The sequence below is a fragment of the Schistocerca serialis genome, chromosome 7 (assembly GCF_023864345.2).
Source record: "Schistocerca serialis cubense isolate TAMUIC-IGC-003099 chromosome 7, iqSchSeri2.2, whole genome shotgun sequence".
NCBI lineage: Eukaryota > Metazoa > Arthropoda > Insecta > Orthoptera > Acrididae > Schistocerca > Schistocerca serialis.
In genome coordinates this window covers 562,730,554-562,747,356 of record NC_064644.1, presented here as the reverse complement: position 1 = coordinate 562,747,356, position 16,803 = coordinate 562,730,554, and the positions used below count along the sequence as shown (strand labels likewise).

The 16,803-nt window shown below is 44.2% G+C and overlaps 1 protein-coding gene across 1 annotated transcript in view; it reads right to left on the bottom strand.

Moving 5' to 3' along the window:
- Positions 1-16,803, bottom strand: part of LOC126413249 (sodium- and chloride-dependent glycine transporter 2-like) — a 513,853-nt gene that overhangs the window by 234,173 nt on the left and 262,877 nt on the right. The window contains exon 3 of the mRNA XM_050083149.1: positions 5,720-5,873. Within this exon, the coding sequence (XP_049939106.1) occupies positions 5,720-5,873 (154 nt within the window). The remainder of the gene's footprint in view (positions 1-5,719; positions 5,874-16,803) is intronic.

Sequence of the window (16,803 nt, the reverse complement as noted above, 5' to 3'; positions counted from 1 at the left end):
CGGCTCGGGTGGACGGCTGAGGTCATAAAAAAGAAAATTAATGGCCTCTGCTCAAGCTAATCTCACGAGAGAGCAAAAGTACATATCGACATACTTAATACACACAGACATGGTGGTTCATTGATCGTGACCGGGCCAAATATCTCACGAAATAAGCATAAAACGAAAAAACTACAAAGAACGAAACTGGAACTACAAAGAACGAAACTTGTCTAGCTTGAAGGGGGAAACTAGATGGCGCTATGGTTGGCCCGCTAGATGGCGCTGCCATAGGACAAACGGATATCAACTGCTTTTTTTAAAATAGGAACTCCAATTTTATTACATGTTCGTGTAGTACGTAAAGAAATATGAATGTTTTAGTTGGATCACTTTTTTCGCTTTGTGATGGATGGCGCCGTAATAGTCACAAACATATGGCTCACAATTTTAGACGAACAGTTGGTAACAGGTAGGTTTTTTAAATTAAAATACAGAACGTAGGTACGTTTGAACATTTTATTTCGGTTGTTCCAATGTGATACATGTACCTTTGTGAACTTATCATTTCTGAGAACGCATGCTGTTACAGCGCGATTACCTGTAAATACATTAATGCAATAAATGCTCAAAATGATGTCCGTCAACCTCAATGCATTTGGCAATACGTGTAACGACATTCCTCTCAACAGCGAGTAGTTCGCCTTCCACTATGTTCGCACATGCATTGACAATGCGCTGGCGCATGTTGTCAGGCGTTGTCGGTGGATCACGATAGCAAATATCCTTCAACTTTCCCCACAGAAAGAAATCCGGGGACGTCAGATCCGGTGAACGTGCGGGCCACGGTATGGTGTTTCGACGACCAATCCACCTGTCATGAAATATGCTATTCAATACCGCTTCAACGACACGCGAGCTGTGTGCCGGAAATCCATCATGTTGAAAGTACATCGCCATTCTGTCATGGAGTGTGGAGTGAAACATCTTGTAGTAACATTGGTAGAACAAAACGTAGGAAATCAGCATACATTGCACCATTTACAACTATATCTAGCACTACATCCATACTCCGCAAGCCACCTGACGGTGTGTGGCGGAGGGTACCTCTAGTATCTCTATCGGTTCTCCCTTCTATTCCAGTCTCGTATTGTTCGTGGAAAGAAAAATTGTCGGTATGCCTCTGTGTGGGCTCTAATCTGTCTGATTTTATCCTCATGGTCTCTTCGCGAGATATGCGTAGGAGGGAGGAATATACTGCTTGACTCCTCGGTGAAGGTATGTTCTCGAAACTTCAACAAAAGCCCGTACCGAGCTACTGAGCATCTCTCCTGCAGAGTCTTCCACTGGAGTTTATCCATCATCTCCGTAATGCTTTCGCAATTACTAAATGATCCTGTAACGAAACGCGCTGCTCTCCGTTGGATCTTCTCTATCTCTTCTATCAACTCTATCTGGTACAGATCCCACACTGCTGAGCAGTATTCAAGCAGTGGGCAAACAAGCGTTCTGTAACCTACTTCCTTTGTTTTCGGATTGCATTTCCTTAGGAAAGCATCTGCTTTACCGACGATCAACTTTATATGATCATTCCATTTTAAATCACTCCTAATGCGTACTCCCAGATAATTTATGGAATTAACTGCTCATAGTTGCTGACCTGCTATATTGTAGCTAAATGATAAGGGATCTTTCTTTCTTTGTATTCGCAGCACATTACACTTGTCTACTTTGAGATTGAATTGCCATTCCCTGCACCATGCGTCAATTCGCTGCAGATCCTCCTGCCTTTCAGTACAATTTTCCATTGTTACAACCTCTCGATATACCACAGCACCATCAGGAAAAAGCCTCAGTGAACTTCCGATGTCATCCACAAGGTCATTTCTGTATATTGTGAATAGCAACGGTCCTACGACACTCCCCTGCGGCACACCTGAAATCAATCTTACTTCTGAAGACTTCTCTCCATTGAGAATGACATGCTGCGTTCCGTTATCTAGGAACTCTTCAATCCAATCACACAATTGGTCTGATAGTCCATATGCTCTTACTTTGTTCATTAAACGACTGTGGGGAACTGTATCGAACACCTTGCGGAAGTCAAGAAACACGGCATCTACCTGGGAACCCGTGTCTATGGCCCTCTGAGTCTCGTGGACGAAGAGCGCGAGCTGGGTTTCTCACAATCGTCTTTTTCGAAACCCATGCTGATTTCTACAGAGTGGACTTCTAGTCTCCAGAAAAGTCATTATAGTCGAACATAATACGTGTTCCAAAATTCTACAACAGATCGACATTAGAGATATAGGTCTATAGTTCTCCACATCTGTTCGACGTCCCTTCTTGCAAACGGGGATGACCTGTGCTCTTTTCCAATCCCTTGGAACGCTACGCTCTTCTAGAGACCTACGGATGTTCCACTTGTCGCAGCCATCGTGGATTTTACGATGGCCAATAGTGCATATTATGCCGGTTTACGTTACCACTGTTGGTGAATGACGCTATGTCGCTAAATAGAACTGGTGCAAAAAAATCTGTCATCGTCCCGTAATTTCTCTTGTGCCCAGTGGCAGAACTGTACACGACGTTCAAAGTCGTCGCCATGCAATTTCTGGTGCATAGAAATCTGGTACGGGGTGCAATGAATGTTGATGTAGCATTCTCAACACCTATGTTTTTGAGATTCCCGACTCTCGCGCAATTTGTCTGCTGCTGATGTGCGCATTAGCCGCGACAGCAGCTAAAACAGCTACTTGGGCATCACCATTTGTTGCAGGTCGTGGCTGACGTTTCACATGTGGCTGAACGCTTCCTGTTTCCTTAAATAACGTAACTATCCGGCGAACGGTCCGGACACTTGGATGATGTCGTCCAGGATACCGAGCACCATACACAGCACACGCCCGTTGGGCATTTTGATCACAATAGCCATACACCAACAAGATATCGACCTTTTCCGCAATTGATAAACGGTCCATTTTAACACGGGTAATGTATCACGAAGCAAATACCGTCCGAACTGGCAGAATATTACGTGATACCACGTACTTATACATTTGTAATTATTACAGCGCCATATATCACAAAGCGAAAAAAGTGGTCCAAATAAAACATTCTTATTTCTTCATGTACGACACGAATATGTAATAAGAAATGAGGTTCCCTATTTAAAAAAACGCGGTTGATATCCGTTTGACTTATGGCAGCGCCATCTAGCGAGCTAACGATAGCGCCATCTGGTTTCCCCCTTCAAGTTAGAGGAGTTTCGTTCTTTGTAGTTTTTTCGTTTGATGCTTATTTCGTGAGATATTTGGCCCACCCTGTATCAGCTCTCCAGTCTTCTTAAAGTATTTTTGTACTGAGGATACCTCACATTGTAAAGCGCTCATCAGCTTCATACATTTGTATTAATTTTATAGTTGTGGGACAGAAAATGTAATTATTATTTTGATCTGCAATAAAAATAGTTTTTAATGCGCGTAAAGTGCATTGTACATTTATTTCCTTTCAGATATTGGTCCTTTAGTGCTTTAAAATTGCTTCACACGTTTCAGGTATTATTTTAGTTAATGTACGCTGTGGTATTCGAGTGCTGTACTGTACGCTAGAGTAACTCCATCCTGTAGCAAGAAATCGGAGTGTTACTGTGAACCTGTATTCTGCAGATATGGCAATTCTTACGTGAGCGTTGTGCATTGTGATACGAGGAGACACTTGACTGAGCAAATACTGAATTGTATACTCATCCATTCTTAAGTAATTTATGTCCGATTTGACGTCCTCCACTAGAAACTTACGTAACAAACTTTGTTAATGCTTTTATCGTCGTAAAACCCACGTCTTCACCAAGGTACGTTTCTTTTTTTTCCTCCACTTCTCTTCCAAATGCGCCCGCAGCGCAATTGTGATACATGCAACTGCAGCGCATAATAAACTGTTGTTGTCAGCCATCTTGAACATTGACGAAAAATATGAAGACAGTGTAATAACCCTTTACAGTGCCACGTCAAAGAAATACAGGGTGTTACAAAAAGGTACGGCCAAACTTTTAGGAAACATTCCTCACACCAAATAAAGAAAAGATATTATGTGGACATGTGTCCGGAAACGCTTAATTTCCATGTTAGAGCTCATTTTAGTTTCGCCAGTATGTACTGTACTTCCTCGATTCACCGCCAGTTGGCCCAATTGAAGGAAAGTAATGTTGACTTCGGTGCTTGTGTTGACATGCGACTCATTGCTCTACAGTACTAGCATCAAGCACATCAGTACGTAGCATCGACAGGTTAGTGTTCATCACGAACGTGGTTTTGCAGTCAGTGCAATGTTTACAAATGCGGAGTTGGCAGATGCCCATTTAATGTATGGATTAGCACGGGGCAATAGCCGTGGCGCGGTACCTTTGTATCGAGACAGATTTCCAGAACGAAGGTGTCCCGACAGGAAGACGTTCGAAGCAATTGATCGGCGTCTTAGGGAGAACGGAACATTCCAGCCTATGACTCGCGACTGGGGAAGACCTAGAACGACGAGGACACCTGCAATGGACGAGGCAATTCTTCGTGCAATTGACGATAACCCTAATGTCAGCGTCAGAGAAGTTGCTGCTGTACAAGGTAACGTTGACCACGTCACTGTATGGAGAGTGCTACGGGAGAACCAGTTGTTTCCGTACCATGTACAGCGTGTGCAGGCACTATCAGTAGCTGATTGGCCTCCACGGGTACACTTCTGCGAATGGTTCATCCAACAATGTGTCAGTGAAAACGTTCTCTTTACGGATGAAGCTTCATTCCAACGTGATCAAATTGTAAATTTTCACAATCAACATGTGTGGGCTGACGAGAATCCGCACGCAATTGTGCAGTCACGTCATCAACACAGATTTTCTGTGAACGTTTGGGCAGGCATTGTTGGTGATGTCTCGATTAGGCCCCACGTTCTTCGACCTACGCTCAATGGAGCACGTTATCATGATTTCATACGGGATACTCTACCTGTGCTGCTAGAACATGTGCCTTTACAAGTACGACACAACATGTGGTTCATGCACGATGGAGCTCCTGCACATTTCAGTCGAAGTGTTCGTACGCTTCTCAACAACAGATTCGGTGACCGATGGATTGGTAGAGGCGGACCAATTCCATGACCTCCACGCTCTCCTGACCTCAACCCTCTTGACTTTCATTTATGGGGGCATTTGAAAGCTCTTGTCTACGCAACCCCGGTACCAAATGTAAAGACTCTTCGTGCTCGTATTGTGGACGGCTGTGATACAATACGCCATTCTCCAGGGCTGCATCAGCGCATCAGGGATTCCATGCGACGGAGGGTGGATGCATGTACCCCCGCTAACGGAGTATATTTTGAACATTTCCTGTAACGAAGTGTTTGGAGTCACGCTGGTACATTCTGTTGCTGTGTGTTTCCATTCCACGATTAATGTGATTTGAAGAGAAGTAATAAAATGAGCTCCAACATGGAAAGTAAGCGTTTCCGGACACATGTCCACATAACATATTTGCTTTCGTTGTGTGTGAGGGATGTTTCCTGAAAGTTTGGCCGTACCTTTTTGTAACATCCTGTATAATAGTGTGGTACCGGCCAAGCAGTTTGTGCGCGACCGAGTTGCCCTTCTTTGGACTTGACGGCTGTTAGCCGTTCGCAACTTTGACGGCGGTCGGCGGTGAGCCCGTCAGAAGTGTGTTCTGCAGCCGCGGCCGCGGCCGGTACTCACGTGAAGTATTCCTCGGCGGGAGGGCGGCGGTTGGCGCGCTCCGCCAGCCCCGATATGTTGGCGGCGGCCGCCTCGCTGGCGTTGTAGCACCGCTGCCGGAAGTACGTGCCGTTGAGCGCCGCGCACGCGTCCGCCTCCTCGTACGAGTAGCACGCTGCGGACAGGCGGGAGAGACACGCGTCAGAGAAAGCAAAAGAACTCACAGCAGGCGCCGCAACAGGCGCCCAGCAGCAGTGGCACACCGGTGCGAACACCTCGTCGCCGTAACTTTCTTACTACGTCCACGCGGAATACTCTCGTGTGGCTGAAATATACTGCAGTAGATATAACGTACACAGTTACACCCCAATGTCGCTGACGTCCGCCTGTTGCAGGATCATAGAGCAAACTCTAAGCTCACACATTATAAAGTTTCCAGAAGAAAACAAGCATTTCTGAAAGATCGGAACGTATTCATTAAAAAGAAAACTACTCTTGTGAAGCATAATTTGCTTTATTTATCTATGACTAGCTGTACCTGGCCACCCGTTGCTGCAGCTCACTCTGATTGAATGGAAAATAGCTATATACACTACTGGCCATTAAAATAGCTACACCACGAAGATGACGTGCTACAGACGCGAAATTTAACCGACAGGAGGAAGATCCTGTGATATGCAAATGATTAGCTTTTCAGAGCATTCACACAAGGTGGCGTACCTACAACGTGCTCACATGAGGAAAGTCTCCAACCGATTTCTCATACACAAACAGCAGTTGACCGGCGTTGCCTGGTGAAACGTTGCTGCGATGCCTCGTGTAAGGATGAGAAATGCGTACCATCACGTTTCCGATTTTGGTAAAGATCGAATTGTAGCCTATCGCGTTTACAGTTTATCGTATCGCGACATTGTTGCTCGCGTTAGCAGAATATGGAATCGGTGGGTTCAGGATGGTAATACGGGACGCCGTACTGGATCCCAACGGCCTCGTATCACTAGCAGTCGAGATGACAGGCATCTTATCCACGTGGCTGTAACGGATTGTGCAGCCACATCTCAATCCCTGAGTCAACAGATGGGAACGTTTCCAAGCCAACAAACATCTGCACGAACAGTTCGACGACGTTTGCAGCAGCATTGACTATCAGCTCGGAGACCATGGCTGCGGTTACCCTTGACGCAGCATCACATACAGGAGCGCTTGCTACCGTGTACTCAACGACGAACCTGGGTGCACGAATGGCAAAACGTCATTTTCTCGGATGAATCCAGCTTCTGTTTACAGCATCATAATCGTCGCATCCGTGTTTGGAGACATCGCGGTGAACGCACATTGGAAGCGTGTATTCGTCATCGCCGTACTGGCGTATCACCCGGCGTGATGGTATGGGGTGCCATTGGTCTCGGTCACCTCTTGTTCGCATTGACGGCACTTTGAACAGTGGACGTTACATTTCAGATGTGTTACGACCCGTGACTCTACCCTTCATTAGATCCCTGCGAAACCCTACATTTCAGCAGGATAATGCACGACCGCATGTTGCAGGTCCTGTACGGGCCTTTTTGGGTACAGAAACTGTTCGACTGCTGCCCTGGCTAGCACATTCTCCAGATCTCTCACCAATTGAAAACGTCAGGTCAATGGTGGCCGAGCAACTGGCTCGTCACAATACGCCAGTCACTACTCTTGATGAACTGTGGTATCGTGTTGAAGCTGCATGGGCAGCTGTACCTGTACACGCCATCCAAGCTCTGTTTGTCTCAATGCCCAGGCGTATCAAGGCAGTTATTGCGGCCAGAGGTGATTGTTCTGGGTACTGATTTCTCAGGATCTATGAACCCAAATTGCGTGAAAATGTAATCACATGTCAGTTCTAGTATAATATATTTGTCCATTTCTGCATTTCTTCTTGGTGTAATGTGTGTGTGTGTGTGTGTGTGTGTGTGTGTGTGTGTGTGTGTGTGTGTGTGTGTGTGCGAAGAGGCTATACATCCTAATCTGGCCCCCTCCCCTTCCCATAAACAGATCTCTGTGTACGCTTGTTATTAGTATAATTGTCTTTCAGTGTCCTGTGTTGTGTACTGGAATTTACGACGCGCTCTACACATGAGACGAGATCATTATTTAAGTAACGACAGATGTGTTGTGGCTTAAACTGTTTTAACCCTAATCCGTGAAGATAGTCCGTGAGTGGAACCGGTCGATATTTGGGTTGTAAATAAAAAAAGCAGCTAATGGTCAAATATGCGTGTTATACAAGTGCCGAACTGTAGTTCCAGCCATTGTATCTTGCATAGGTAAGTACTCGCGATAAAGAAGATGCCACCAAATCTAAAACTGGTTCTGGATGAAGCAGTGAAAATCATAATTACGTCAAATCACACTCTCTTCAGCGCTGATTGTTTTCAATACTGTTTGAAGGTTATGGGAGCAAACAAAACATTCCTGCTCCACACCGAGGTTATATGGTTATCTAAGAGTAAGACCTAACAGCTAATACGTCCAACCCCATCTTACTTACACCCTCTGCCAGCTCTACCTTCTTCTCAGAGTAGCCCCCATTGATATTAATAGCTCCCCGTCTCGTTACCATTCGTTTGCCGAGTCGTATTTTAGGAGTCCCTGGTTTGTCAATTAGAGGTGGGACTCCGTCACCTCCAAAGGTCAGGGGCATTTTGCTCTGATTGTTGCCAGCATCATATTTAAAGTACCAGGGAAGCAGGTTGCTAGCCTTTCTTGCCCCGGGTCCCATTGAGTTTTACCCCTAACGGTTGAGGGACTAGCCGGTGGATTTGGTAGTCTTTGCCGTCTGAGCACAAAGGTGACCACGACTCAGAATATGTCCGAGTTGCCTAGCCTTATTCCAAAGTAACTGGTATCCCGACTGTCAGGACCACTTACTTGGCCACTCATACTTTGCCCGCGGTTCATGAACTAGGACAGGACAACAGGAACCCACATCATGAACCACATTTAGTACGCAATGTACTAATAAAAATGAATTACAAGTTATCAAGGTACTGTTGTGTTGGCAGAAGAGCCAACGCGGTGTTACTAGAGGAGGCCTAAATACACGCGTTTTTTCTCACGCAGGCTGGCGTGAGGAGGGAAGGACTATACTGACGTGAGGTCTGGAACATGACAAGGAATTAAAATTCAGAAAGCGGACGTGATTAGTTTGATACTTAACTTTAATCCATTAATGATGAATGTCGCTCTTGACGGTACATGATTCTCAATATCAATAGTAACTGAATATGGCGCCTTGCTAGGTCGTAGCAAATGAGGTAGCTGAAGGCTATGCTAAAGTATCGTCTCTGCAAATGAGAGCGTATGTAGGCAGTGAACCATCGATAGCAAAGTCGGCTGTACAACTGGGTCTTTTTTTAATTTTATATATATATATATATATATATATATATATATATATATATATATATATATATATATATATATATATAGTGTGTAGTGTGGACTGAAGAGATCATCCTTGATGACTTGTTCTTCTAGGATGGGATGTAAGGATAAAAGGAAAACACTTTATTTATTACACATTCATTTAGGCTTGGGCACGCAATGGTTCCTTTAGCCTGCTGTCTTTGATGATGTCTATCTCCTGTGGAGGGTGAAATGTGTCGAGGCTGTTATGTGTGACTGCTTCCTCGTGTTATGACAGATTGCCTATGAGTGGTGAAACGTTATTGACTTCGGTATTCGATACTTGTGCCACCTTGCAGGGTTTACCGTTCCTACCGATTCTAATTGTCGAACTTCGTCCCTAAGGGCATCGATTTTGTCAAAAACTCGTAGAGCCTTGTCATGGACCTTCTCTTGTATAGTGGTCTCGTGGAGTGCGGTGCGGATGTCGACGTTTCTTGTCCACTATGGAGCTCCTGTGATCCATCGATAGCAAATGTTTTGCAGCGCTTGGAGTTTGTTGTAGTTGGAGACGCACGTAGTTCCCCACGAGGTGGAGCCATATAACATTGTGGGTTCCACCGTTGCCTTATACAATTGGAGTTAAGTCTTAGGGGTGAGATCCTTACTCTTCAGGAGTGGCCATCTTCTGGGCTGCCGTCAATATGCTGCGTAAAGAGTAATTCTTTGTCAAGGTAGACACCGAGATACCTCACTCCCGGCGACCATGGGATAAATTGGTCAGCTATTTGGAGTCTGTCGTTCAGAACTGGTTTCCCCCGTGTGAACAGAACGGCTGCCGTCTTCGTCGGGTTGATCGTTATCTTATTTTGTAGCGCCCAGCGTTCCACTACAGCAAGTTGCCGTTGCATCCTAACGATTAGCTGGTCCAAGAGTCGTCCAGTTGTCAGAAAGGCCGTATCGTCCGCATAAAAAATCGCCGTACAAGGGGGACTGTTGGGATGTCATTTATATATAAGTTGAAAAGCAGAGGCGAAATGAGCCCTGCGGAATTCCTGCGGAGATCAATTTCATTTCGGAGTTTTTATCGTCGACTCGGACATACAGTTTCCTGTCCTGCAGAAAGCTGTCTATGAGTCCAATGGAACAATCCGCAATAGGGGTAGTGCGATGCAGTTTGACGATAAGGTTGGGCCGCCACACCTTATCGTAAGCTTTTTCGATGTCAAGGAAGACACCAATCGTGAAGTGCTGCTTGTTGTATCCTTGTTGTATCCGTTCGGTGATCCGTAGAAGTTGAAGTTCCGCAGATAACGTTTTATAGGCCCAATTGTTAATTTTATACCTTTAACTTCTGTTTGTTTTAATGTTTCTAGTTTACTTGTCCTTGAAACCGAATTGTTCGGGTCGTATAACATCATGCGCTGTAAGCGTGTCATGGAGCCTCTTCAACAGCACTCTCTCGAGCACCTTGCCAAGGGTCGGCAAGACGCTAATTGGCCGATAACTGTTGGGGTTCTGCTGAGTCTTTACCTAGTTTGGGTATTGGAACTACTCGAGCCGTCTTCCATGCCGTAGGAAAATATCCCTGCGGAAGACAGCTGTTGAGACAATCGGGGCGAGTGCTAGGGAGTCTCTCTAGACTAGACCTGCCGTGTGGCGGCGCTCGGTCTGCAATCACTGATAGTGGCGACACGCGGGTCCGACGTATACTAACGGACCGCGGCCGATTTGAAGGCTACCACCTAGCAAGTGTGGTGTCTGGCGGTGACACCGCAGGTACCATAACAAAAAAGGCTTCTGTAATAATGCAGAGTATCCCAAACTGTCACAAATTAAAAGTATAATACGCACTTTCGGCTTCCATACGATATGTCTCTACGTTCAGTGCCCAGTCATAATGAAGTAGCGTTACAGGATTACCACGAAAGTATGCAAACGTAGTAGTAGGGGTAGATGCATAACAAAATGTGTTGTTGACCAGCGCCATATATTGGACAGTTTTTGTACTTGTTTTTGTGTTGCTGACCAGCGCCACGTATTAGCCAGTTTTGTACTTGTTTTCTGGTTTCAATGAGACCCATGTCATTTCAGGCATGAGAGTCAATTTTTACCTCTCTACCTCCATTATTCCGTGAATTAGAATATTTTCCAATGTTAACGGACTTGTGTGTCACCCTGTATAACACTGACGCTGCACAGACACAGGGAGAGGCAACGAGGAAATATGAAGAAGAATGACATTCTGTTATAGTCAATTGAATTCCACCACAGTGACATTTTCATTACTGAATAAACGTGTTTCACCTTCCATTTAAAGTGCCTGTGCCGACGGCAGGAGATGCCGTCGGCTTTAGGAGCGCTAGTGGGTCAGCAGTGCGTGCGGCAGCGGCACCTGACCGGGCGCACGGCAGCCGGCAGTGCGTGAGTGCGTGAGTGCGTGCGCGCGTGCGTCGCGACCCCGGCCGCGGCCGGGTGGGGACTCGGGCAAGGCAGGCGCGCGTCGCCCTGCTCTGCGCGTGCACAGGCCATCCATCCCGCCCCTCGCCCCTCGCCCGATGCCTCTCACCGCCAGCGCCACGCCCCCCGCCTCCCGGCCACTAGATCGCCGGCTGTCGTCCGTCCCCCTCGTTCATCACCACACACTCCTCCCCCCCCCCTCCACCCCACCCCCCCACGCCATACCAGGCATCCTGTACGTTGTAAGGTGCCTCTTGCGTGAGGAAGAACTTTTTAGCAGTTTTAATAAATTATTCTCTCTTATTGATGTATTCACGATAGTTAGCAAGTGCTGTAGTCCGTAGCCGGCCATGAGTCGGAGAGCATTTCCCACGCTGGCTGGCTAGGTGACGAAACGACCATATGTCGCGCGTAGTGGGGTGGGGCTCGGCGCTGGACCGTAGCAACAACCGTCAGCCTGGGAAATGTACATGACGGGGAGTACCGCCATCATGGCGCCAGTCACCGATTTTGTTTATTTATATTTAATAATTAAAGTCATTTATGACAACATGAATACTAGGAGGAGCCTCTGGATGTTTAAAACTATTTATCATAATTTTGCCTCGTTAAAATTCACACTCGTTCATTAACAAATGAACATCTTAGTAAGTACGAGCTCGATCGGAAATCCGCGAACTGTGACGAAACTAGTAAGAGATACGGACTGCGCCCCAAAGTCGGCAGTCGGCGTCTTGTTCGATGGTAGCCATGCTCTCGGTTACGAGTAGTTTGTGACATGAGTGTTCAATTATTGATCTAATAGGAATACAAGTGATATTACGGCATTCTGAATTAATTTCAAGTAAATAGATGGACAGAATTTTCAGATAGTTAGTTTCCACCGACAGAGACATCCAAGGCGCCAATGAAGAATCTGCACGGGACGACATTTACGAGAGCTGCACCGCGCACAGGTAGGAGGAAATCCGACGACACGACCCACCAAGGCGGATCCGACTTAAACTCGCAAATTCCGGGTGGAAATGCTGACCAGATATACTGTACGTCACATATACCACCCTCTACGGACTAGCGGCTAAGCTGAGTAATAACAGTATCAGTTTAGAAGTGAGGGGATCTTGCAACGTCATGTATACTCCATGTATTGCAAGAAGTCTGGTTTGCAGTCTCCTGTCGTATATCAAAGACAGACACAGGCTGCTTAATCAAAGTTTAACTGCACGTTCAAATGGCTCTGAGCACTATGGGACTTAACATCTGAGGTCATCGGTCCCCTACAACTTACAACTACTTAAACCTAACCAACCTAAGGACATCACACACATCCATGCACGAGGCAGAATTCGAACCTGTGACTGTAGCGGTCGCGCGGTTCCGGACTGAAGCGCCTAGAACCGCTCGGCCACAAAGGCCGGCTTTTACTGCGTGTTTTTAGAAACTATTCCCTTTTGCTGATTCTTCTTATTTAGTGTAACTGTCTTATGACTGTCCACCATCTCTTGTTCTGAACATCTTCCTTCATCTGTTTGTAGGCTCGTTCTCTTCCAATGTCGTCCATCACTCCATTTCTCTTTCTACCTCTTGCTCTCAATCTTTCCACGTTTCCCTCTATAATTCTTCGCTGCAGACAATTCCTGCAACCAAGATTTTTGTTTCTTATTGATCTCTTCTGACGATCTTCTTCCTTCCCCTATTTTCTTCGTTACTTCTTCATTCTCGAGTCTTCGTGTTAAGCATTCTTCTCCATAGCCACATTTCACAATATTTTTCTTTTCAACTCTCAATGATCCATTGCTGCACAACACTATACTCCAGACTTAACATTTAGGAATATTTTCCTCAGATCCAGTGCACGTTTTCCAACTGTTAGTAACAGTTTCATTCCTTCAGATGGTCTCGTAGACTCTTTAACATAGATCTCGTCCTCCGTATTATTCTGTACCGGTACCGCTTACATTACACGTCAGTAATGTATGTCTCTTTTGTGGATTTTGATTGTTTCAGTAACGCATTCTTATGATTTAACTAACCAGGAAATTTGATTTACAAGTGATTTGTTTGCTGAATGGTTCCTAGATTGTTTTAATATGGGGTTAGTAGTCAGTAAAGTACCGTATTTTGAGCAGTTCAGTTGAGTATCAAGTCTTGTACAGGTCAGTGAAGTTATGGCAAAGAAGACTAACTGGTAAGCTGTATCGATGGTCGCACTTCAACTACTCGATTGGGTATATCCAGAGGGATAGTTTCTGAATAAGTTTAAGGTTGTATTTGGAGGATTTTGGTATTTCGAAGGTCAATACTGACCACCAGTGGTACGGTGCATTGAATTCGGATCGTTCTTATTAATTAATGGTCAATGGAAAATCTCTGTAGGTGATCGTAGGTTTCACAGGCTGCAAAAACTGACTGATGGTTCACTACGATTTGCAGTAAATGTTATACCTAGACAAGACATTGACAATTAGTGCTTAGGTTGTTCTACAATCAGTCGTCGTAATGATTGGTTCTGTGCAGTGTGCATATTAACTACGAATCCTGTTTGTGTACCTCGAGGAATTACGGTGTTCGTGATATTTGGATGTATGTGTAAGTCGGTGATTAGCACACTCAGAAGGTGAGTGACCATGATTTCATTGGCTGTATTTGCCCGCATTGGGGTAGTAGTGTGATTGCCGTAGCTATGGATAAATGGATTTAGGATCCTTATTGAACAGAGGACTCAAATTTATTGAATTAGTTTACGACCAGGCATTAATATTTATGATAGTGGAATTCTCGAGTTGTGGTGGTACAGTGGAAGTTGCCCAATAATTGTTAAGATTTTCCCAGTAATAGGCCAACTGTACCAAATGGAAACTATTCAAGTAAATGCGCGACAAGACCAATATTACTGCTAACTTTAAGTGATTGGTTGCCAGTTGATATAGGGCATGATAGGGTGTCCGCAAAGAGCCAACAGCTGAAGAGTCTAAATTTTGTTTGCGTTACACAATTTAAAGCGAAAAGTGATTGTGGCACGTAGGCTTTTCATTTTCTGTTTTTTAAAAATTACTATCGTTTCATGTGGTGTTAGCTTTTGCTGGCTCTCGTTCACTCGTATCGTCGTTGTGCTGCTGAAATAAAGGGATCAATAAAGCTTATGTTATAAAAAAATAAGTTTGGAAACTACGCATTTTGATTGGAACTAAATGTAACTTTAAAATTAATTGAAGCCCCCAAGAGAAGAAAAGAAATAGCGTACAATTTGAAAGAAACATAAGTGAAGAAGAAGAAAGAATAACGAAAACTGAAAAACAATAAAACCTGAAGAAATAACATTTTAGTAAAGAAAAGGTACTAGTAGTTATCGATTGTTAAATAACCTTTGTTTGAGAAGTGTCAGTTATGACGAAATAATTTCATTACACATTTTACTTCTATCATTAATAAAAAGAAGTTACTATGTTATTACTAGCGACTCGTAACAGTAATCAGTATAAAAATTCTGTCTTATAAAGAAAAGTGAAATTTACGTAAATTAATTACAAACAAAGATAAAAGTAAAGACAGAGGTTACGGATATATCGATGGCTTAGCTGTAAAATATATCTTTGAGTATTGACGCGATTAGTAACTGAGGAACTGGAGAACTTTTACGTTACCTACATCGTGAGTAAAAATACATAAATAATCTGTAGCTTGTTATTTACTGCTTAGCGGCTTTGTACGCTTTAGGAACTGGAATCTAAATTTCTGGCTATTAGCAGGATCGTTTTCCTAGTAAGGGATGTATTTATAGTCTTGTGGCTTCTGAATGTGTTAGTAAAGTAAACTTATGATTTAATTGCCCAAGAAATTTGATTTACTGGTGAGTAATAAGGAGAAAACTGGTGTCTATAGCTTGTAGTAGGGAGACGGAAAGAGAAGGATTAATGTGTTACTTGGTAATTTACTTCGTTAGGTGGTTTAGTACACGTAATTGAATATTATTCAGTTAGAGATAAGTCAACCGAAAATCAGACATTGTTTATAATTTATCGCTGCCTATGTACCGACAACTTAATACGTTATCTGAGAATCTTTTAATGGCCGGGTGCGTTGTATAATATTATGTTGCATCAGCAAATACGCGCTCGCTGCATAAGCAAGATTAAACAGTGCCAAAGACTGATACTGATTTCAGAGCACAGTAGTAACATAACAACAATCGTATATCATCCCAGTACAGTGCAAGTTCGGGACGATGTACCGAAAAAAGCGGGATAAGAAGCCACTGGTTAAACGGAAGGAAATGATGAGTGTAAGAGATCAACGGAGGTTGACCATGAACCGTTAAAAGTGATTTGTTAAGCATATATTTTAAGAGGTAAAAGAATTTCGCACTATTATTTTCAGGTTGTTCTATATTTCTAGCGATGGTTTTGGAGGATTCGTTATTTCATGTGAACATTTTTGTGGTCAATGATAAAAATATGTTTTCAATGATAAACATGTTCGATGAGTGACGTCGAAGGTTCTTTTCTTATGCTGTAATGCACCGACGAGATTAATGACATAGTGCCCGTGAGCGTTTTTTTGTGTGATGGTTCAGAGGGAAGTAAATGATTTACGGTACATTAAAGATTTGCCAGTTGTTGTGTGGACTCAGGGTTGGCAGCTGTATTCTGTTCTATGTAATCCTTCTGGTCATTTATTACGCCAAATTATTGTTAAAGTTTTTAAGGGGTGATAAATGAGAGTGAATAGCTTGGTAACTTTAGTCTGTTAGTTTGTAAGTGGTCGCTCAACGAATTTAATTATCAAGCATAAAAATGAAACGCCCATAGGTTGAGTTCGCAGTTAATGAACCTTGTGATTTAAACTGATTAATCCTAAGAAAAATGTACTGCACACTGTTAGAGTGTATATTGAGTATTTGCAGAATTACTTGAGCTAAAATTCAGAGACCGGTTCTACCACGAAGGGGAGGCGTGTGCCACCGCTGTCTTTCGCCGCTACTGAGTAAAATAGCGATACGCTCAAGGCTGTTGCTAAAGGCCACGGAAACAGGCGAGTATAGAGCCGATCTAATCACATTTACGTCAGATGCAGCAACGCCAATGGCTGAGTTCCATACAGCAGGCCGTGTGAGAACCAGCAACTCAATAACGTCGATACAGGGCGACTGCGGCATCGGCAGACCAGTTTACCACACCTGCAAGCTAAGGGCGTATTTCTGTGTTCGTGGTTGGAAGCGGTACTTCGGCAAAACAAGTACGCACTGAACCAGCATAAATACCTGT